Here is a 23011-nt window from a genome sequence, read left to right as displayed (position 1 = left end):
TTTATGTTTTGATCTTAAAGCCGCTTAAGAGAAAGGCATACTTAAAACAGCCGTGTGTTGCAGTACGAACAGGCAATTTTTGATCGCTGGCAGTTTGGTGGATAAGCACATGTTATTCCCTCTGTGTGCCCTGTGAACGCAGGGGGTTGATTTCTGTGAGTGCAACTGGCAATCTTATCACATTCATAACGGATTTGTAGGTCAGAAGTAATATTGTTGTTCATTTTATTGGTGCTGGCTTGACCCTTTCACCTATAAATTTTACTTTCTTCGTTATTACTACTTGCGCCTAAGTGTTAGTTTTTGTAAGGAATCAGGTTCAGTATGCTAACTCTGCTTCAGTGATATCTTGTGTTTCCTCAGCGTTGCTCAAACCCGAGCAGAAACACATCAGCGCGGTATAGTAAATCTTTTGAAACTAGATTTATTTTCTAACGGCTATAAAAAGAGTTACCGTATTAATAATTACATCAGTGTCTGACAGTTGCTGATGGTCATCTGGAGCTAAATTCTAGGATATATGTTCCACCGCTGTTTCCTTATCTCACAAAACTATTCAAAATGCAAAATCAGAAGGCTTCCCTTAAGTTTACTGCTTTACGAGATTTAAGCAACTATCAGCAGAAAGTCAAAATTCGAAAAACATAGCTGCCCTTCTGATTTTTAAAGTAGAAAACTTGATTCGGTATTGAAACGCTTACCCGTATGCATTTTACTTCATTTATTAGCTTGTAATTAAATAAATCAGCAACAGAAATTAAAATCTAAATCACAAAAGGTAATTATCCAGTGTATTTCAAGTGCATTTTCAAATATATAATTCCAATATTCAAGCGTTATTATATAAGCAGAATCCAAATTTCTTTTGAATATATTTAAATAACATTTCAAGTATATTTATGGAATGTTAGAAATAGAACAAGCAATATATATGAAACGAAAAATGTAAACTTGTTAAGTTCAGACACTTCAAAAGACAATTAACAAAAGTACCATGATAAAATCTACCTTTTTAAATGGTATCTTCTTTAGCAGAAAATGTCCTTGAAGTATCCAAAATGGCAATTTAACTTCTGTTCACCAAATCACAAAACACCAACATCCACAATTTCAAAGACAATGTGAGATCACAATATTTGATACAAATTAAAAGGTACATTAGGGTTTGTTCAGGTGGCATATCCAAATAGCTTTTACTCACAGAGGGATTACATAAAAATACTGGATTTTGTTATAATCCGTTGGTATCGTTCCTAGGCAGAATGGTCACAATCATGTTAAATTACAGCCAGTTTTGCTTTCCGAGTAACTTTTTTTTTTCTCACGGGGGACTGCAAAACTGTGATGAAGAGGAGTGATACTTGCTGTTTTTATTTGTTTTTCTTTGTGAAGAGCCTAAGCTATATTCCTTTTTAAAAGAGAATATTATTTGCATTGTCAAGTGGAAACGTTTGACTTTTCGAACAGGAAGCTTAAACTTCATCAGCATAGAAGCAGATGTACCGTTTAGGCCCGTTTTTTATTACCCTCTAAAGTTTCTCCAAACTTTTCGGGTTGGTGAGTATTTCCCTAGCCAGTCGCCACGTTTGTTTGGCCGCGTTTTCCAGGGCCGAATGAGGTTTGCCCTGAAACAGGTCTAAGTTGGGCAAGAAGTAATGTGGGCACCTCCTGCACTGAAGGCAGGAGATGAGCTGCAGTAAAATCCCGTTGAGCCGGTCACCCAAGCAGGACTCGTCCCAGTCCGATTCTCGGGGATGCTTTTCGCATTCGTATGAAACCAGAGTCTTCATGTGATAGTTGTTGAGGGGCTGGCCCGGCAGCTCCAGGTGCCGGTCCCGTAAGGTTTTGAGGATAGAGAGGCATTTCTTTCTGCAGCCGCCCATCTGCAGTCTGTTCTCGGCTTCGGCGAACTGCAGCACCCAGGCATCGCTCTCGGCTGAGCTCTGCTTGCCGGCCAGCGAGTGGCACTCCTTGGACAGGAGGTTGAAGCCCTCCGCTTTGACCTCGGCCACCCGGTTGGGTCCCGGCCAGGGGATGTGGGGAAGCGGCCAGTGGGCAGCACTCCTTGGCCAGATCCCCGTGCATTTGAACGCCGGAGTAATCTGCACTACGTATCTATCCCTGATTCTCAGCTTCACTTCGCTGGTGTCCGCTACCATCTTGACCACATCTCTGTAACTACATTTATCCACGGCTTGAGCCACTAGAGTCTGAAACCTGGAGCGGATTTTGCGAGCGGAGAGGTAGCCAGACGCCGTGATGAACTCCACCCAGAGGGACATACTCCTCTTGCGCCCGTCGCTTAACTTTAACACAGCGCAGCCCGGCAAAGAGCCGTCGTCCACGAAGTTGAAAACCCCCATTTGGTTCAGATAAAGCACCACTTCAAACTCCGTGGGGGAGATGACTTCCAGCCCCTCGTAGCGATTGTCCATCTCGTTCAAGGAACTGATGAAACGAGGCTCCTGCACCTCCACTTCCTTCAGCACGTCCGACACCACTTTGCAGACTTCGCGGATCGTTTTAGCGATGGCAGCTTTCCGGGCTTGGCATTTCTCGTTGTAGTATTTATTCAGATGATACACCAGCTTGGCCTGGGCCGCGATCATGTTGGGGCAGAGATCCGGGTTGTATACCGGAGTCTCGCAATAGGCTGTGGGATCCAATGCGGCTGCTAAGGCTGGAGCCAACTTCAGAGGAGAAACAGGCTGCTGCACTCTGAAATGTAACAAATGTTTTTCAAAATGCGCTGTGGCTGCTGCTCCTCAGATGCTCTCTTCCTGCTTTTTTAGATCAGCCGTCTTGAAGTGTGTGTGGCGGGGGGGGAAGGGGGGGCGGGGGACTGGAGGGGGCGATATTTTTCCTGCCCCTTTTTTTAAAGGGTCCGTGGGTGAGAGGAAAGCATCGAGAGCTGCACCTTCCCCAGCAGCAATAAAAACAAAAGTTGAACTGAGACACAGCGAGGCTTCCAGCAGTCAAAATAATAAAACCTCTTCCTATTTATTTATGTTTTCCTGTAATAATCACTGTGTGTGTGCAGGGTGGTTAATCAGATGGTGGAAAAAGTGCCGTGTGTGTGTGTGTGTGCGTGTGTGTATATGTCAGAAGAAGCTGGCTGTTGGTTTGTATAAGAGCCCAGATGCACTCGTGTGGAAATTATAAAGGCAGGGCCAGGCAGGCGGGCGGCCAATCGCCACTGGGCTCGTCACTGCAGCCTCTTTCGGCTCAAACGCGGCTAATTAATCCCTCGCTAGGAGATAGATACGTATACACACACGCACACACATATACAAAGGTAGAAGGTTACTGGCAGAAAACCAGCCCGGCCATCTATACGTTCGGAAATCAAGAGAAATCGCTCTCCTTTGGGTGTCACTTGAAGTGTACTGACGTTTTGAAAGGACCTGGCAAAACTGTGCTGCTCTGCACTGAATCCCCGTTTGTCTCCTCACGGCTGAAACGTGCATGCAGGTGTATTAATGGGCATCCATCGACTAGGGCGCCGCGGCCGAGGGCTCGCTCTTTCGGCAGCAGCGGCGTGCGGGCATTAACTCACGCTTGGCGTCAGACCGCGCCGTCCTTTCCTCCCGATAGTTGTCTGTAACTGCAAGTGAGAAGTTTTCTCCCTCGTGAACTGGCCAGTGAACAAGGCAGCACATTCACGGCACTGTAGTGATCTTTGGAATAAAACATTACGCCATACTCCGCGATCTGTATTGTTTTAAAATATCTTCTGACGGGGTGTAATCGATTTTAAGGTTTAATGCATTTCGGCATGGTCTCTGCCTTGCTTTTTGTATTTTATCCTATGAAGGGAGAATCGATTGCTAAACGTATTTGTCAGTTCTTTTTCGCGTCCCCTCCAGAAATCAAGTAGCAGATACGGACGGTAAATCTCATCTGCCAATTCTTAGCTTCGTTTTTATATTTCGGTATAGCTCTGTAAAGTATCGTAAAGAGTGTACGTTCGGCTGATTTTTGAGACACAGTTGCACTACAAGTGTCTTTTAATTTCAGACCTGGACGGTTTATTGTATTGTGAGCTCCACTAGCAAGCTGTGTTTAGTAAACGCGCACACGGGAGGGATGCTAGCGACGGCAAACATGCTGGCATGCTACTAATCTGACAGTTTGGGTTTTCGCGTGAGATGTGTAATTAGCAAATTTCTCCTTCAGTACCTCAAGTGTTAGCAATCGGGACTTTTATTTGCAAATAAGCTCGAGTGACAAGTTCATCGCTTCAAGAAAACCCAAAGTTATATTTTTTAGGGGGGGGGAATAAAAAAACCCTTTTCATCCCTTATCGTTAAGTAATCTTTAATCTATTGCCCAATTATTAATTCTTAAAGTAACTGTCACGGGCATAGCTAGCGCCAAGGAGAAGTCAGAATGCAAAGAAAAATTCACGACATTTATTCAACGTATTAATCCCACCAACTTTATTGCACATAGCGAAGAATGCTTGCCTTGGCGCTTGGCTTTAGCGTTTATAGGGTGCTCCCCTTGCAGAGGGCTAGCTGATTTCGTCGGAGGTATAGTTTTTTGTCCATTAATAAAACGAGGCTAGGACGGGGCGGGGGGGAGAGCTCCTCGCTGGAAAACTGCAGGTGACAGGTCGTCCCGAAGCAGCTTTGCTCTTCTCGGCCGCAGCCGCTTGGCCGGCGGCGCCGGGGCGGCTGCTTTCCGGCTGTTTTGTGCGAAGAGCAGCTAGTTTCCATCCAGCTCTTTCGCTCACTCCGGAGAGGGTTTCCCGGCGAGGCGCCGGGCGGGGGCGGCCGCCGAGCAGGGAACACGACACGTGCCTCCCCCCGGCCCCGGCCCCGGCCCCGGCCCCGGCCCCGGCCCCGGCCCCGGCGGAGCAGCGCGCCCGGCCGCGGCGGTCCCGCGGGGCCCCGAGGAGCGCGGCCGCCGGCGGGGCGCGCAGGCCGGGGCCGCCGCCGCCGCCTCCTCCCTCCGCAGGGCGGCGGCGTGCGCGGCCGCTGCGCGGGGGCGCCCGGGCCCGGCCCCCTCCGCCTCCCCGCCCGCGCCCGATCCGCGCCGCGTTCCCGGGGCAGGAAGGCGCTTCCCGGCCGCCGGCGGCCCCGCCGCTGTCCCATCCCCGCTTCGCCCGCCCGCTCCCGGTCTTCCCCTCCCCCTGGAGCCGCCCGACCCCGAGCGGGACCCCGGCGGCTCCGGGCGCGGGGAACCTGCCGGCCCGGCCCGGCCCGGCCCGGCCCTCTGCTCCCCGCCCAGCCGAGGGGCTCGACGCGCCGCGGGGATGCGGCTCGGCGGCACCAGCGCGGCCCCGCCGGCGGGCGGGGAGAGGAGGGGGGCAGGCGCGACCCGGCTCGGCCCGGCCCGCCCCGCTGCCGGCCCCCCCCGGCCGGGACGACGCCGGCGGCCCGCTGCCCTGCCAGCCGGCGCAGCGGCGGGCCCGGCCCCGGGAGGACGGGGAGCGGCGGCGGGGCTGCAGGCGGGCTGCAGGCGGGCTCCGGGAGGCTCCGGGCGCGGACGGGCCGGCGGCGGCGGCGCCTGGGGGAGCCGCAGGCGCGATACGCGCCGAGCCCGTCTTCGTCGGAGGCGGCTTCCGAGCGATTTAAATAAGGAAGAGCTCCTTCCCGGAGAGGTTACATACCAGCGCTGTGTAAAAACGAAAGTTGAACTGTGCGGACAAAAGGTTGTCTCTTCCTCCCATCTTTATAAAGGGGAACAGCCGCTTCCTGCCGAGGTGACATACAGTCCCCAATTCCTGAATAGGATTCAGCTAAGGTCTTTACATTAGTTCCATTACATCAGGACTGTACGTTAGAGATGGAAATCTTTGTGGCCAGGTTTTGTTTATTTTTACCCTGTCAGTTTTGGCTCAGTAACTCCAGTTTCTAAAGGGTGAAACGCGATAGCTTACATCTTAAACTTTCAGTAGTCTAATTTTCATAATTTAGCACAATTAATTGAAAGAAAAATTGCATCTTATAGCCTAAGTCCATGTATAAGGTTAAGATTAATCTAAAACGTCAAATAATGCAGGTTATATTCATTTATTGTATTTTGCAGGTTATGGGAAATACTGTCCATATTCAACTTAACCCTGGCTGGGTTACGTTTAGCACTAAAGGGTACTCTTAATTTCACTACACCATTATGAAGTTTCATTTCACACGTGCAGACATAAACGTGTAATAGTTTGAAAATACATGGATTTTGGCATCTCTGACACCAGTCAACAACTGAAATGAACAGTATTAAGCTGACCTGATTGTTTAAAATGACAAGAAGTTGGTGATTTGGTTTGGGATGCTGAAAATGGTGATATCTCTGACTTTTCATAATATAAAATACCAATATTTTTAATGCTTTTGACCGTTTACTGGTATTAGTTTTTCTTTGCAGTTATTAATGTGTGCTTGCTGCGTTATAAAGGGAAAGAATACCTTTTCCTCAGTGAGTTTTATTTTTTATATGTATTGAGTTGTTCTGGAAAATTGAGATTAAAATCACCTCATTAAAATGCTGATTGATCATTTGTCATGGTAATGGCACCGTAAGATATTGGTGACTTTTACCAAATTACTGTTTTTTAGATATTTCCCCCTAATTAGAATATTACAGCTGCATTTGTTGAACTCTACCTGTTATTTCAGATATTTCGCAATACAGTGCCTTATCATGTTAGTCTCTTGTTAGCCAAAAAACCAAATGATGTTGCAAATGTGTGATTGCAGGTGCTCACGCACGCCTGCAAAATATAACTAGGGGGGAAAAAAGTTGCTAGATATGAATTTCACCAATAATTTCTTTTCATATGGTGAAAAGTAACAGTTAAAATGCACACACAAATGCACATGCACAAAGTGCTTACATTGATACCACTTTATACTTCTTCATGTATAGTGATAGTTCTTCCACACACAACTGTTCATGAATTTTAAAGTTTTATTTTTTAATATCTGCCTATTGCACTAGGGAGCTAGGAAAAAGATGAAGTTGAGTTGATTAAATTATTTATCCCTACAGCTGAAGTGAGTTTGAAGGCTCGCTGAATGTATCTGATTTCTTGGCTCCTCTTTCTCCCCTTCCCCCCCTCACTTCATCCTGGTTATTTCATCCATATCATCCTGCCAGCAACAGTACACTTACTTTTTCAAGTAGGAAAACTAAAGACAGATATTTGTAGAGAATGTGCTTCAAGTATCACATTATGTGAAATAGGCAGTATCATTTTTGTGACAGATCTGGATGGTACCTGGAATTTTCTATACACTTATTTGTGTTTTAGTTTGCAACTTCACTTTCATATGTGGGAAGAAATGAAAAGGTAAGTTTAAGGGTGAGTAAGTTCCTATTGTATTTGCAAAAATTCCATTTTAATGACATTCCTGTATACTTCACTACTTAGATTTTGGAGTATAAATTTATGCATACTTAGATATACAAATATTTTTCCCCAGTTACCTAAAGTTTTCTTCAAATGCTTTTTCTTTTTTTGAAAACACAATCTAGCTCCTTTTTGTAGTACACAGTTAGCATTTATTGGTGCTAAACTTAACACGTTTATGTATTCTTGTCCCATTAAAAACAAAAACATTAAAAGTAACAATTCGCATTAGCGTTGGACTAATGTCATCCTGGGTCTTATGGATGAACTGTTAATGCTTTAAATTCCTCTAATCTGCAGTCTGTTAAGGGAAAAAAATTAATTGATTTGGTTTCTTTAAAATGTTACATCTCAAAACTAAACATAGAGCTTGCACAACTGCAAATTGTAGTTTTAGCTGGAATTGCAGAAACATTCAAGCTGGAAAAATGCATTGAATTATTCATTTGGTTCACTTCTCCATCAGCTTCCCCAAAACCAGACATTCCTTAAAGTACAGCATTTTATTTAAGCAGTCCAGCACTATTTTTTTAAAGGTGTCCTGCTTTGAGAATGCTTTTTTCTGCTTGAACTCAGAGAGGAGTATGGAATCAGTGGGGATTAGCGCCTTTTAATCTGCTACATCTGTAGTGGGTCATCCAACACTGCAGAACTCTCATTACTGTTTAATGCTGTATATGATTAAATGACTGAAAATATTCAACATTGTCCTTGAAAATAAAGCTGTATGTGCTGGATGAGCAGCTTCCTAAGACTTCATGTCTAAACTAACCTTTCCCTTTGGTAACTTGTATCCCTGAAATACGTTGTCTGAGGGAGGACTAAAACACTAGAAAATGTATGCGAGTACGTGGTAACATTTGAAATGTATTATTTTGTAAATTATGACATCATTTGGCTTGTTCATGCGATGTTTTACAAGTAACCCAACATCTATTAGTCCAGTCCAGATGGGAAAGTGGTATGTCATGAACATACATACCTCTGTGGCTGGTATTTTTTGCAAGTTAGTTTCATATTGGCTAGCAGATTAAACCGCAACCAAACTAAATTTGTCTATGTAGTTGCAAGAGCCGTTGAAATCAGCAGAGAACGTATTGCTTAACATCTTTGAACACTAAGCAATATGCAGTGATTAGTAATGCACCATCTTTTCCTATGCCTTTTGTCATATTGTGTGTTTATTGCTAATTTCCTCACTGTTAGTAATACAGGCAAGTTAAGTCACACTAACTCAAAACTAAGCCTATTCTCTCTCTTTACAATAGCATGGTTATGGTAAATTACCTGTATAACGCACTTCATCTCAACTTAGGTATAAAAAGACATGCCTTACATATTTCAACATAGTCTCGTGTTTGTTAATGTAGTGTATAGCTTTCAGGTATTTTCTTTCAAAATAACGGTGAAGGGAGGGGTTGAGTGAGTTGGTCGTGAGTGATTAATACGTTTCGTTGAACCTTATGAAGGCCCTGATCCTGCCAGTGCACACGTAGTTAACTAAACATTCAGCTGGTTCTGGTGAGGTCAGTGGCTTCTGTGGGCTGTTAAGCGCACGGGCAGCTATTTGCCGGATCAGGGCCAAAGAGGGGATAACTCTTGAGGGTTAATTTATGAAATATGGTGTGTCTTTAAAATGTTTAAAAAATATCAAATGCTTGCACTGGTAGTCATTATGAGGAAAAATATATTTGGCCCAAACATCTACTCTTTTGTCAAGCAGAACTTCCCGCTTAATGTCACAGTACTTTAGCAATAGTGTTGAATTGGCTTCCTGAGAAAAGACAGTGCTGTTTTGTCCATACCTTAATAGGATGCTCCCATGAACATACAAACCCTCACCTGCTGTAAAGCCTTTACAAGGAGGTGATGTTATTCACAGAAATGCCTGAAAGATTATGCTTTCAGAATCTCAAAACTGTATGTTTCGTATACTTTCATGTGTTCAGAACTATTTCTATAACACCCCAAAGGTGCAGAATCTTTTAACAGACTTAAATATAAGCAACCTAATGCTAGAAACACTTACTCATTGTTCTGAAAAATGTACTGACTCTAACGGTAATATAAACATGTCATCTAATTTATTTTTTAGGTAAGGTGGGGAGAAATCTCTTTAGAAATACCTAATACTAAAATCTTATTGTCTGTAAAATGTATTGATTTTCCTGCCACCACTGCTGAACATTTTTTCTTAACTGGTGGAAGGTCATAATTGTAGAGTATAATATTTTTCAGGGGTGAGAGGGGGGAATCAAGTCTCTGTTAAAGCAGCAAACCTCTCTAGTTCTCCTCTTACTTGAGCACGAAAATTTAACCTAGATCACATACTGTCCTTCTTACTCTTCCCTGCCGGTTTTTCCTACTTAGCGCTAGGATAGAGTATACAGAGTTGGGTCCTTTGCAGCACAGAACGAACATAATTGATGTGAGAATGACTATAGAAGTAACATAAAGTCTTGTAATTTCATAACTCTCCAATACAATTTTGAAAGAGAAATACTAGCAGCTTACAGAAATATCTGTATTTATCTCATAGAAATATTACTGTGAATGTCTGTTAATAACAGACATAGATTTTGCTGTTTGGGCATGTTATAGTTTATAATGCATTAGTACCGTTGAGAAGAAGAAAAGAATTAGGGTTTGTCTGTCATGATAGTGACGATGTTATCTCTTTGGTCTCCTTAGTTTTTGATGAGGAAGAGAAGATACCTTTATTATTTTCCTTTAGAAAAATCTTATTTGTTTACACTTTCAGTTGATTTGGAATAATTATTTTGTATAATTAAAGGAAAGTTTCAGGAAAAATTAGATTTCTGTTTCTCAATGCTAGTTTTTGACAGGGTGAGTTTACTTCTATTGCGTGATGTACTCATCAGAAATAGACTGTAAATACACTGCTTCCTATTTTTTATTTGGTCTTTACACTAGTAATTTTAACAAGCAATGTGTACAGGCCTAGTAGGAGAGAAGTTACTACAATCAAAATGATTCTGTCTTATTTCCAGTAAGTGTTTTAATGTACTATAAACCTGTCATCTAATTTATTTTTTAAGTAAGGTGGGGAGAAATCTCTTTAGAAATGCCTAATACTAAAATCTTATTTCCAGGTATAAAGGAGCTAATTTTTGCTTATATTTTTAAAATAACCTTTTAAAAGGGAACAATTAATAAGTGCAAAACTCTTACTAGCACTCTGAAGTGCACAAGAATATATGACATTTTGTCATAATGCTTGCAATTTTCAGATACGTTTCGAGAGATTGCTTCTTTAAATAGGTTAAAATGACAGCAAGTATGTTGGACAACAGTTTTCTCATTATATTCAGCGATGATATTCATTATGTATTATTAGTCTTTATTTGAAAAGATAAAATAATATAACCATTTATCTTGGCGAACCCATTATTTATAATCTGTACCTTACAAAATTATGTGGGCCTGCATGTGTGTTTCTTTATACGCAAACTATTTTGCTAGGTCTCTTTTAGCTTTTTTGACCTAGGAGATGAGAAAAAACTTTTCAGCTTAGATTTATTACTAAGTTAATCCACTCTTGGTAGGCAAACTGTGTATCTCGATGGGGGGAAAAGAAGTCCTCCCCCCGTCCCCGAAATTCAGTTCTTCATTTGTTTTGTTCACCACGCTGCATTAACACAGTTTTCCCCTGTGTGCATCTGCCAGTGTACAATTTAGCCACGGGCATCTGTAGACCTTGTGGTGATCAGTATTGCAGGCAAAAGCCATATGTGTTTAAATAAAAAAAAATCTCTTTATTTCATTTGCTGTTTTAACTGGATGGATAACTTTTGTGCCTCAAGACAGAGGAAGAGAAAATACAGAAATAATTAATTGCCTCTATTCTTGAGGCAGTTTCATTTTCCCTCTCCAATATGGAATGCTTGTCAGCTTTCCTGATAAATGACTGCATGTATTTGCATAGATTTTACATTAACACAAAAATTAGTTTTATTTGTGAAAAACTAGTTTACATAATAATGCAAAATCTAGCATTATGGATTACGTTTCCAAATTTGGAAGAGTGTAGAAAATTGTGATTTCTTCTTCTTTTTTTAATTCTGCTTTTTTAATGTCAAATCATATTAGTTTCTAGCTTTATATTTTATATTTTGATTCTTTAAAAATAACCAAATCAGGGTCCTTTCATGTTTATAAATGATTTCTTCGGCCTTTCATAGACTGATGCTCATATGAAATGGACTTCTCTCATAGACTTTTACATACTCAACTTATTAAATACACTCTCAAATATGGTTACATTCTCAAAATCACATGGAACTATTTTGGGGAAGCATATTGCAGCAAACTGTTAAGTACACATTAAGAATATGTTTTGAGTTTCTAATGCTGCTGTTAAAATGGTACCTCATCAGGTATTCTTTCAAAGCTTTCATGTACTACATTAACTTGTATTCCAGTGTAGGACTATTTTTTTATATCTAATAAACTATCTGTTTTAAGTGATTAGGCATTCCAGGCTCAAAGTGACAATAATATACCTCTCGTTAAAACTGGATTTTGTTCACAATTTGTCATGTCCAAAAATAACATTTACAAATCAATCAGTCTGAAATATCTTTGAAAAAAAAATACTGCTCTAATTTTGAAATAATAGTGGTCATTTTCAAGTTCCATGAATTGCGTGTTTGTTCACATTATAAACCTGATGTCTTACTGTCCAAAAGGCAACTGCTAATTGTATGATATAAGCACATTCCCCATGCTGAAGAAAATACAGATGCATTCACTGCTGTTATTTCATGCTGTATAACAAAAAGAAAATATTGCTCCTTATGAAGCATGCTATACTTAATGGCAACTTAAGCTAAAAGAGTGCCTTTGCCACTTCTTGAATCTGGGACACCCTAGGTGCCAGCTGTCACTGCTCAGCTAATGATGACAAATGCCCCTCTCTATGCAGATTGCAGAGCTTGCAGGCTGCTATGAAAGGCAGCCAGATTACCTTTCTTCAGATAGTAACTTAACCTTTTAAACTCAAGTGTCAGAATGAAATTATTAGCTGGGATAGTTTCAATATCTGTTTCTTTAAAAAGGAAAAAAAAAAAGAAGAAAAGAAAAGGAGAAGAAAGCAGAAACTTCAAATAATAATACGCTACCAGCTCATATTCACAAATTGTTCATGTTTCTCTGATGTTTTAAAAATAGCAAATTCATGCCACTGTGCTTGTGAGCACTATATGGAGTTTGCCAGCAGTGAATGCATGAATACAGTAACTGACCTCTCGGTTGGACTACACAGAAATGGGGACCAGCAGGCCAAATTCTGCCCTTGCTTACAACCGTGCAAGTTACTGATGCACAGATGTGATAGATCACAGGTTAACTGATGCTATTCATAATGAACCTTAATTGAAGTTAAATATTGTGGATATACTGAGTTCTCTACATGATGTTTCATGTTAGCATTCTAAATCTATGAGCCAGTGTTAAGACTCCAGTGTGCCAAAAAATTGAGTATTTACTGAATTTTATGAATATAAGCAATTACACAGAACTCAGTGTCACTACTAATGTGATTAATTTTAACGTACTAGTTTTAATATATTCTTCAGTCATAATTTTAGAGCTAAATTCTAGGTTATCTTGAAAGTAGTCAGCAGATGTGAGAATGTTACATAGTCCTTTAACAGCATGTTAAAAAAGTAACACGCTGTAAGCACTTTATATGTCCCCTAAAGATCTAGAGTGCTTTTTGAGCGTGTATATGTAAGGTTGTCTATATTTTTATATGAGTGTATTTGTATTGGCTTATACACCTGAATATGCAGGAAAACAGATGCATATGCATTCATAGTAATATATGTACACTGGCACTAGCTTACACGTGTAACATTCAAATAACATCCAGATATTTCAAAATTTATATTAAAATACTGACATATATGAACATGTTTAATTTGTATATTTTATCTGACAGTAAATCAGTTTGTATGGTGAATACATACAGTCTGTATGTACATATACTGTACAGTATATGTATATGAATATCAGCTTCCCTCTGAGTACATCACAGGTTTATTACAGTAAACAAGTCTTTCCCTCCAGTATTTTCACATGATTAAGTCCCCATAGCAATTGGCAATGAGAGAAAACCACATAAAACATGTGGAAAGGCATCTTAGTGAGAAGACCAGGAACAGCATGGCATATGGGTACAAGAAATTAAAATGATAAGAAAAGGAGGAAAGAAGGTGCATTTGGTAACAGATTGGAAATCCCAGACAGAAAATAGTTACTATGACTGGCAAAAAATACAGGAGGCAGGAAAAAATGAGTAAGCTTACAGAGTGAATTGAAGGTGAGATCAATGTTGCAATCATTTTAACGTATTTGGTCCAGTAATAATCATTAAAGGAAAGATAATCTAATCAGTGAATATAATCAGTGAATTAATATTCTTTTCTCCAGAAAAGAGCACATCTGATTGCTGATACGTGTATTTTCAAAGAACTTCAGTCAGTACTTGCCTCTTTTTGGTAATAAAATGTATGAAATGGATATGCTGTTTAATATACATTAAAAACATTTTCTTTTAAAGTTTGAGAATAGGTATTTGTTTTTCTCTGCGCATCAGTATGTTAAGTTTATCACTCCAGTTTTCTTTTGTTTTAGTTTTCTTTAAGTCATTATGTTCAAAGTACTTAAAGCTATACGCGTTTCATTATTTCAAGTGTAGCACAATCTGGGAAAAAAAAGGACAAAGATCTAGTGTTTCATACTCAGCTTTCTCAGCTTGTTGGTTGAATAGGCATCAAATGAAGTCCAATGCCTGTACAAAAGAAATGTTCCTTGTTTGGATTTGCCCCATCTGTGTCATCTGGTGGCTTATGCAATAGGAGGTGTTATCACATGAATCCAAATGCACAAGCCAGTTGTTTTATGGACTCTTTCTGTGCTTGGAGGAGTTTATAAGTTGCCCACTCTATTGTGTGTCACTCCCAGATGACACGTGTGCATTCTGCGCAGCATATTTTGGGGGTAATTATAACTAATGAAGCCTGGTACACAGCTTGTTCACAGAGTGATTTATTCTGCTCCCGTCTGATTCGTGAGAATTCTGTAAAATGGTTGTATTGTGCATTCCAGTTTGGACATGTATGGGAGCATGTGGTATTGAGTCAATCTGAGAAAACGGAAATAATTTGTTTTTCAGTGTACCACAGACTAATTATGAAGATATTGGCTGGGTGCATCTGCTCAAAAAATATAGGAAAGAATTGAATTTATGAGCAGGATCTGTAACGTAAGGCATATTGACTTTGTTATTGCTGTTTTGTACTCTTTGGAGACTTGCAGTAACCCGTTTAGACGTACTGTTAAATTGATCAGAGTTGCTGTATACCCATCAGTTAAGTTTAGGTTTCCCTCTATACCTTTTAGCAAAGCAGATTTTGTAATGCAAGTTAAGTTGTGATATCTGATGGTATTTTGTGGAAAGATGAATTTAAAAGTTGGGAAGAAAATATCTTGTAACTTTATAGGCAGAGAGCAACAAAACAATCGTTACTGAAGCCTCAGTGTCAGCCTTTATTTCACCTTAGCTGTACCACTCATCCTAGTTTGTCTTGACCAATCAATCTCTCATGCAAGTAGATCCACTGACGTTAGTGGGGCTTATCCTCTCTACAAGAAATACTCTTACATTTTTTTGCAAGGATGTTTTTTCAAGTATTTTTTCCAGGACAATAACATGCCTCTGAAATCATGAGACATATGAGCTACAGGGTTTGCCACTTCACCTCTTGGAATCGCAGATACCCAGACAGGCTGGATATTATTACAAGAATCTCAACATTAGTCTTCAGTAATAAACTTCGTATCTGCTTTTCCCATCTTCATCTTCTAACTCTTTTTACCTAGATTTGGAAAACTTTTGCATCTTCTCCTTCCAGGGCTTAAACAATTTATTTTTTTCTCCACAGAAAAGGAGAGATTATAAGTTGTAATACTTCCTATAAGGAATGGGAGAAGTGAGAAAAATACTTATATTGATATGGGTATCATCTAAGCATTATTTAAGGATAGAAAATAACTGTGTAGAAAATACAGCACACATCCTTCTTGCTACCTACGTAAGTAGAAAACCGTTGCAATGAGAACAAGTTATTGTTTTCAGCTGGTTTTATGAAGACAACCTAGGATGTGCTCAGAACAACATTAACAACATGATGGAGGAGAAGATAGCACTTGTTCTCAGAGGTGAATTATATAAGATGACATTTGTCATCTTATTAATGTGTTAAGCAAGAGGATGTGGTCACCTGCAGCTCTGAAGTTGCTTGTAACCTAATCTGTCCACGCAGTGAATTTCACAGTATCAATTCCATTTTTCCAAATCCCTGCATCTACTGGAAAACAAAGAAAACAAAGTTTCTACCTGATTTTTATCTCCTGAAGAGAAAAGTGGACAGGTCTGCCAGTGACTTTGTTCTTGCTCCTAAATTTGTGTGGAGCATGCTCTTCTAGTAAGAGTTCGTAAAGCAATGTTGTATACCTAAAGATGATAACCATGAGAAGGTAAAAGTGTTGGATAAAAGCTTTATGTATAATGTGTGTGACTATATACTCGCATATATTGTATATAGAGAAACATACGATTTGAAAAATGACTGATTCTTTGAGAACAACTGTTTCATAACTTAGCAGTTCAGCTAAAGTTGTTTTAAATAAACAGAATTTGTTTTCTGGCTATGGCAACAGGGATGTTTAGTTTTGTATTCTGTATTTCCTCCATATGTAAAACTGTGCTCTGACCGCAATTTTTGTACGTGATCGTTTATGTTGCTATGAAATCTTTGGTTTCGGGTTCACTGCTAATACAATTGTGATAGGTTTTAACCTTGGGGATAACACTCATATTACCTACTTACCTACATTTTAAGCCAGATGCATGGAACGGGGAAATGTTTATAAGGAAAAGTAGGTTGTATTACAAGAGATTTTCTAAACTGGCAACACATACTTATCATAGAATTCCTTAAATGGGATTCGCTTCACAGATGAAAACCAATGTTTTGCACATTTTACAAAGTTTTCAGGAGTTTTGTTTGTTCTGTGTTAAAGGACCATGACAAACCGGTATACCATGAAGTCTTGAGAAATTGTGGAAAGACTTCTGCAGACAGATTACTGTAGAAAGTTGGAGCAAAATTGTAATCTGGTATGTTGTTCTTGCTTGGATTAAGCTTATTTTATTGAACTTAAATTATTTCTTGCCAGTTCTTGTTCTATGGCAATTTTTTTTTAAGGAGTACATTAGAATATACTATTCTTTAGTGAGCTCTCTGAGTGTTCAGGGCTCGGAAAACTCTTCCTCTACCACCATGTTATAAAATCATTTTTTCCATGAGTTACAAGTATTAGTGTCTTCAGCAATGCATAATTCTTTAAACACATTGGTATACCAGAAAATACCTAAGAATGAGCAGTTATTTTACTTGAAGAATGATTGTCACATACTTAAAGAATGTTTGGAATTATGTTTTTGTGCTGCTAAAATATTGCAGTAGTTTGGTGTTGATTTGTTGTCCAATTTAGTCATGTTTAGGCAGAGTACATATTATGTATCACTTTTAAGCGTTTCATAAAGTATTTAAGATTAGTGGGCCAAATCCAGCACTACGTTAAATGATGGTGCTCATTACATTAGGTACAGTTGGGTCAGTGAAGTTTACATGTCATTCTTTTACGCTGACCAAACTTCAGTTGCATGAACTGGTTTCTCCTTTTAGTCAGCCTCTTCAAAAGCATTGCACTTTCTTACATCAGAGCATAGTTTGGCCCTCTGAAAGTTGGGAATTGCAGCTGTAGTTTCATCCTCTGTGCTACTTTTCATTCTTCTGTAAACTGCATTCATTTTATATGTTTCCATTCCTTTGCCACTCTACATGAAATTTTGTAAAAAGGATGACTATGTCACTACTGGATATAGAAAATTATTTATGCTGTGCTATGCTAGATACAGTGTATATGATTTGCTTATCAGTTGTGGGTCATTGAAAATCATTTTTCATATAAGTATCTAGATATAGTAGTAAAATAGTACTCATTACCTACAGTGATGACCATTTAGCAGAAACTAAAACCAAGAACCATTCACCTCTTGAGCAGCATATTCTTATTTACTAAGCCTACCAGTGTTAATAGTAGACTTTCCTTTTCCCTAGTAGCCCATGCTCTTCCCAACCCTGTTACGGGCAGTCTACCAGATTTGTGAAGCCTGGCTGCCTTGTCCTGTTTTTTAGAAATTCTAAAAAAGTGTTGACTGAAGAGTGTCTGCCGTACTCTGAAAGTGCAGGTCACGCAGTGGAGATGTCGGACTGCTTATAAAGCAAATGCTTGAGTTCAGTGAAAATAGAAAGAGTTTGAACTCCAGCTTCAGACCGACTCTGTAATACTCGATGTGATGATGGATTGTGCAGGCAGAAGGATAATGATCTAATTAAAAAGTTGATTTTTATATCAGTTTAGTTAAGTCTGTGCAGCTTTGTGGAGTAAAAGAAATCAATCAGAATGAGAACCAAAAAATTATAAGATGTTTGGCATTAGAAAAAAAGCGTCTGGATGGGTTGAAGAATGCAAACAAGTCAAAGAAAATGAATTTAAAATGGTAGCCATTAGAATTTCCTAGGAAACTATTTTGAAAACTTCTGGTAAAATTTGTTTCATTGGAGGGAAGGAACTAAAAAGAAGCAAAATAAAGGATCAATTAGCGATGATTTCAAGAGAAATTAGAGGAAAAATCACTAAGGGAGAATAAACAGATCTTTGCTTTAAAGAAGTTTTGAATTAAAGTGGAACGGCGAAGTTTTCTTTATATTAAGATGCATGCCGTGATAAACAGTGCCTTTGCCCCATACGCACTGTAGGGAATCTCGGCCAGTGTGTCTAAGCGCAGTTGCTTGAGTCACGACCCTGATGTTTTGAATCATGCTTGAGAGTGTTGACATTTCCCAGGTTTAACATTGGCTGCCTAGGATCTGACCCAGCCTCAATGTCGTTGCTACTTTCGTGGACAGAAGTCGTTGCTTTGTGAAAGCAAATAAGGGCATTCTCCAAGAGCTGTTCCCTAGCACCCAAACAGTGAAATAGAAGCCTCTCCAGCATCCTCCACTGACCTAGAGGTTAACCTGTCCAGAAGGTTATGCAGTCCATACAGTAAGGGAACACTTTATTAGGGTGGGAAATAGGATATGCTTGAGAAGAGTGAGACAACAGAGAGATTCCAGAAGTGGAGAGAGAGCAAGTATAATGAAGTTCATGTCATATCTTTTAACGAGCAGATAATAATATAGACACCTTGGGCAGTATTTCCTTACCTTTTAAATTCACTTCTAATGACTGAGGCTGAATGAAATCTTTTTTGGTGCACAAGCTGCCGAATTTGCTTTTATTCCATAGTACTATATGTTCTGAAAGTAATGTTACTAAACATGAGACTTACGAGGCCTTCATTCACAAGCCTACATTATTTGTTACTGCTCTTATTTAATATTTATGGAGTGACATACATTTCCGTGTTATCTTAGACAAATAAAAATTATGTGATTCTGGCCTCATTTTACAGTCTTAATTTTGACAAATGCAAGAAATTATGACAAAAATTGAAAGAAGGGGTAGTAGAAAAGGGAAAAAGGTTGTAATAAATAATGCTGGCGACTATATTATGTAGAAAGCTTGCATATCTGAATTTTTTTTTTTAAGATAGGATGAAATGGAGTTTCAAAAAGGAAGGTGATACAAGGAAAGAAGTTCTGTTTAAGGGTTAGGACTGGGAGAAGCAACAGTTGAAAGGTAGAAGGTCTGAGAATTAGATTTTCCATTGATGTGATTGTATTCAAGTTGGTTGAGACTGCTGCATGCTATTTGATCAGAGGTGTTTGAAGAAGATGCAATGGCTAATGCAGGTAGAAACATCTCATTATCCTTGATCCCAGATGGAGTGGGTGGAAGGAATAGTAGGAAAACTGTCTGTTGTTGCCTGCTAAGCAAGCTAACTGAACGAAACAGTAGCGTTGTTGTTGATGCTTCCCAGAAATGCACACTTCAGTGCCTGAATACAAAAAATTCAGCTGCAAAATTTACTTGTGGATAGGAATGTAGGCTCGATTTCCCTCCGAAGAAAACCCGACAAAAAATCTTGGCAATCGCAGGCAGGAAGATGAGGACATTTGTGTAACATGATATTATGTTATTTTTTAGACATGATTGCAATAATGCCTTACATCACCTTGTTGCGATATTGGGCCTGCAAAGTTTTTTTGTTGTTGTTTTTTGCTCCTTTTGATGCATCCAGTGCTAACATGGCCCTTCAGTTGTGAGAGGTGGGGTGCTACAGTGAGTCTTCTTTTCTGAATCTTTGTAGACTTGTTTGTAAAAATCACTATTTTAACCAAATACTACCATTCTAGTATTGTTTTTCATTGATATTCCATAATACATCAGAAATTTCACTCATATTTTATTAAGTGTTGAATGAAAGAATGACTCGTCTTATTAGTCATATAGCCTGCAAAAGTGCTCAGAGCATTTCATAAATGATCAGATGATATTCTGTCTAGAGTACCTCTGCTAATTCAGGAACACAGAGACAATTACTTAGATTGTGGAACTGGTTTTAAAAAAGCGTTCTCAAGTCTGAATTTGTGCCTTTAACAGAAGGAAAATAATAATTAGGGTGGAGGTCTAAATCTCTAATTATAATAATTAGGCATAAGTCCCTGCAGAGATTTAAGTGTATAACGTCTGTAAAACTGGGTGAAATTACAGTATAAAAGCTGACCAGTTTTACGGCTTTTGTAAGTTCTTCAGGCTAGGAATGTGTCCTATGTAGGGGAGGTAGTCAGTTGTGTACGAACACAATTTGTTTTGGTTGAGGCGTTCTACTTATCTTGCCTATAGTAATTAAAAATATACAAACTCTTTTCATTTATATACATGAAGCGAAGAAGTTGCAGCAGACATGATTCCTGTTATTAAACCTGTTAATTTAATAATGTTAATTAGTAGGCAGTTGTTACCCTAGCTCTAAAAGACACGCAAAGAAAACAGTTTTGCGATAAGAAAGCAGCTTTGTCTCGAATAAGGAGAAGTGGATGTAATGCTCTGCACACTGCATTTTACAGAAACGCATAGGATCTGTTTACCTGGTTGAAATTCAAATTGTTTTATTATGGTGTCAATTCTTTGGTTTTGGCAGCACTTCTAAAGTGTCTGTACACAAAAGGACTACCACAGTGAATGAATGCTAGTGTTGACACCACCTAACAAGCAGGGATTATGTGTTTACAGAAGAAGTAATATGATAGGTCAAGTATAAGAGGCACTTCTCAAGAGCACTTCACCACATAATGAGTGACTGACTAGAAAGTGCGGAGCTGCCACTCTTTGGCTTCGTTTCGGTGTTGATGCCTGCCTCTCTCCTCCAAAGCCCTCTTGATCATGTTCAGCTGCTCTGTTCTCATGTGGTGAATAATAGTAGAGTAAAGCTGCTTTTCTGTCTCATTTTTCTTGCTAATTTACACATTCAAGCCATTTTTTGTTTGCTATCCTTATTTGCTATTCCCTTTTGTCAAGGCACTGTTCTCTTTTTTGCCTCGGGCCTAGGAACTAATTTGAGCTTCTATAATTACTTCATGTTTTACACCTGTCTGCATATCATGCACCCCTTGTCTCTGTACTTAAGCTGTATATTTCCTTGGGAAAAAAAAAAAAGGCTAGTTTTCGTATACAAGGAATCCCCAAGTTTCTCCTCTCAGTCTTCCTACAGGAGAAACACAATTAAACTGTTGAGATGTTCTCAGCAATGCAGCTGACCTTTTGGGTTCATGAAGGACAAATGAATGCTGTCTGTTCAGACAGTTTGTGTTAAGACATTGTTGAGCAAAGAGCCCTGAGCTTTGTTCCTCTTGAATGAAGCAATGGTTGTAGTCATTTTAAAATCATTAAGACTCTGAATGCACAGTATCATTCTACAGTGTTTGCTCTACAGCTGCTCTTCTGCTTTAATAGCAGCTTATTAAATTTGGGTCAAGCGCACTCTGAAGAGTATCACAATGAAGAAACTGTTCAGAAAGTTACCTGTTTAAAAAAAGGCAATTGATTAGATTTTTAACTTAAGTGACAGCTGCAATTCATTGCCTGTTCTTTGTGGTGTCCTGCAGCCCGAGTGGAAGCCTTTTGTAATTTGGTCTTCATTTTGTAAAAGCTTTCTTGAATAATCCAGGGTTGCTTTCCACTCTGAGACCGCCTCAATCCAATTAGGAGTTTAACAAGGGTCAAATTAAGGAGACTTTACACTTCATGTTTGCATCATTAGCCATAAGACTGTTTTGTGTGTGCGTGACTGTGTGTCGAGGGAGGAGGGGAGGCTGCAGGATGGGGCAGACACAAAGCTGTCATCCACCATGTGGTGCATCCCTTAACTGAATGGAGGCACAGCAGGCTAGGAACAACATTTCCAGTTGTCTTTTGGGGCTGTCGTCATGTAGATTTCAGCTGGTACATAGCTGTTTGGAGGTTACAGGTGCTAGCTAGAGCTGATGAAGAAGAGCGTGCTCCACGCCTAGTCTTTCTCTCCCGGTAGCCCATTGTTGTCGGACAAATGACTGGGAAGATACGAAGTTAGAAATCTCTTGAGCATTCATTATTTTTGATGAGATGACAACTACCCCAGTTCCTTGTTCTCACGGCTCGTGCTGTTTCCTGTTATTTTTTGAAAACATAATTTTTCTGCGTGTTAAGTGTATTGTACAGTGTGAACTTTTCTATGCAAGTAGTTTGTTTGCCGCCTTTGGAAAATCAGGTGTGCGTGTGGGAGGCTACAAACGTTTGGTAGTGTTTTCTGCAACAATAAGTAATCTTATAAAAATGGCACCGGTTTTACTTAGGCAATTTTTGACTACAAGTACATTCTTCTAATGAATTATTTATAGGAATTGTTGAAAATTAAGGAGAAATCCATAAGATCTTCTTTTCTGTATAAGACTGTTCTTAACGACAAGAAAAATTCTGCTGCTAATCAGAGTTTAGATGTGTGGGATATTGCTAGAGAACTGTTGCAGTGTCTCTTTAGCAAATGCTTTGTGCTGCTACATACAAAGTAACGATTTATCTAAAAATAACACTTTCATTGTTCCTCCCCCCCCTAAACCCATTAATAGGTACTTTAGTATCATGCGAGTTTTCATAGTTTAATCCCTTTTCAAAAGCTTTTCAGAATAAAAGCTCTAAATGGTCCTCAGTATTAATTTGATGTGACTTCTGTACAATATGGTTTGAAACTCTCAGAAGCACATTTTTACAGCTTACCCTTTTTCACTGGATCAGTGTGTGGAAAATACCAGCTAAATGTTTCATGGAGTCTCTGCTGTAAGCCTTTTTTGTTGTCTTGCAGATGCTATAGCTTTCTAGTGATTTTTATTTAGTGCCATCATTATTAGATAATACTTAAGCCAGATCAAAAACTCTACATATATTATTGTTCATTGAATTTAAATTTTAGGAAATGCCACTTAAAACATAATTAAAAAAAAAAAAAGTTTTGACCTGCCTCTTGAGTCTGATTTGATGAGAATTCAGCTTCAACAGTAAACTGTGCATAATAAATGGTGA

At 39.5% G+C, this 23011-nt stretch overlaps 2 protein-coding genes across 14 annotated transcripts in view; one reads left to right on the top strand and one right to left on the bottom strand.

The window, feature by feature from the left end:
• Positions 1-23011, top strand: part of NBEA (neurobeachin) — a 530623-nt gene that overhangs the window by 375057 nt on the left and 132555 nt on the right. The window lies entirely within an intron of this gene.
• MAB21L1 (mab-21 like 1) lies at positions 707-3650 on the bottom strand. The gene has a single exon (XM_009686485.2). The coding sequence runs from the start codon at positions 2607-2609 to the stop codon at positions 1530-1532; it is 1080 nt and encodes a 359-aa protein (XP_009684780.1). The 5' UTR covers positions 2610-3650; the 3' UTR covers positions 707-1529.

Source organism: Struthio camelus, chromosome 1 (assembly GCF_040807025.1).
Source record: "Struthio camelus isolate bStrCam1 chromosome 1, bStrCam1.hap1, whole genome shotgun sequence".
Classification (NCBI taxonomy): domain Eukaryota; kingdom Metazoa; phylum Chordata; class Aves; order Struthioniformes; family Struthionidae; genus Struthio; species Struthio camelus.
The sequence above is the reverse complement of the archived record's forward strand: the minus strand, read 5'-3'. Positions and strand labels throughout refer to the sequence as shown.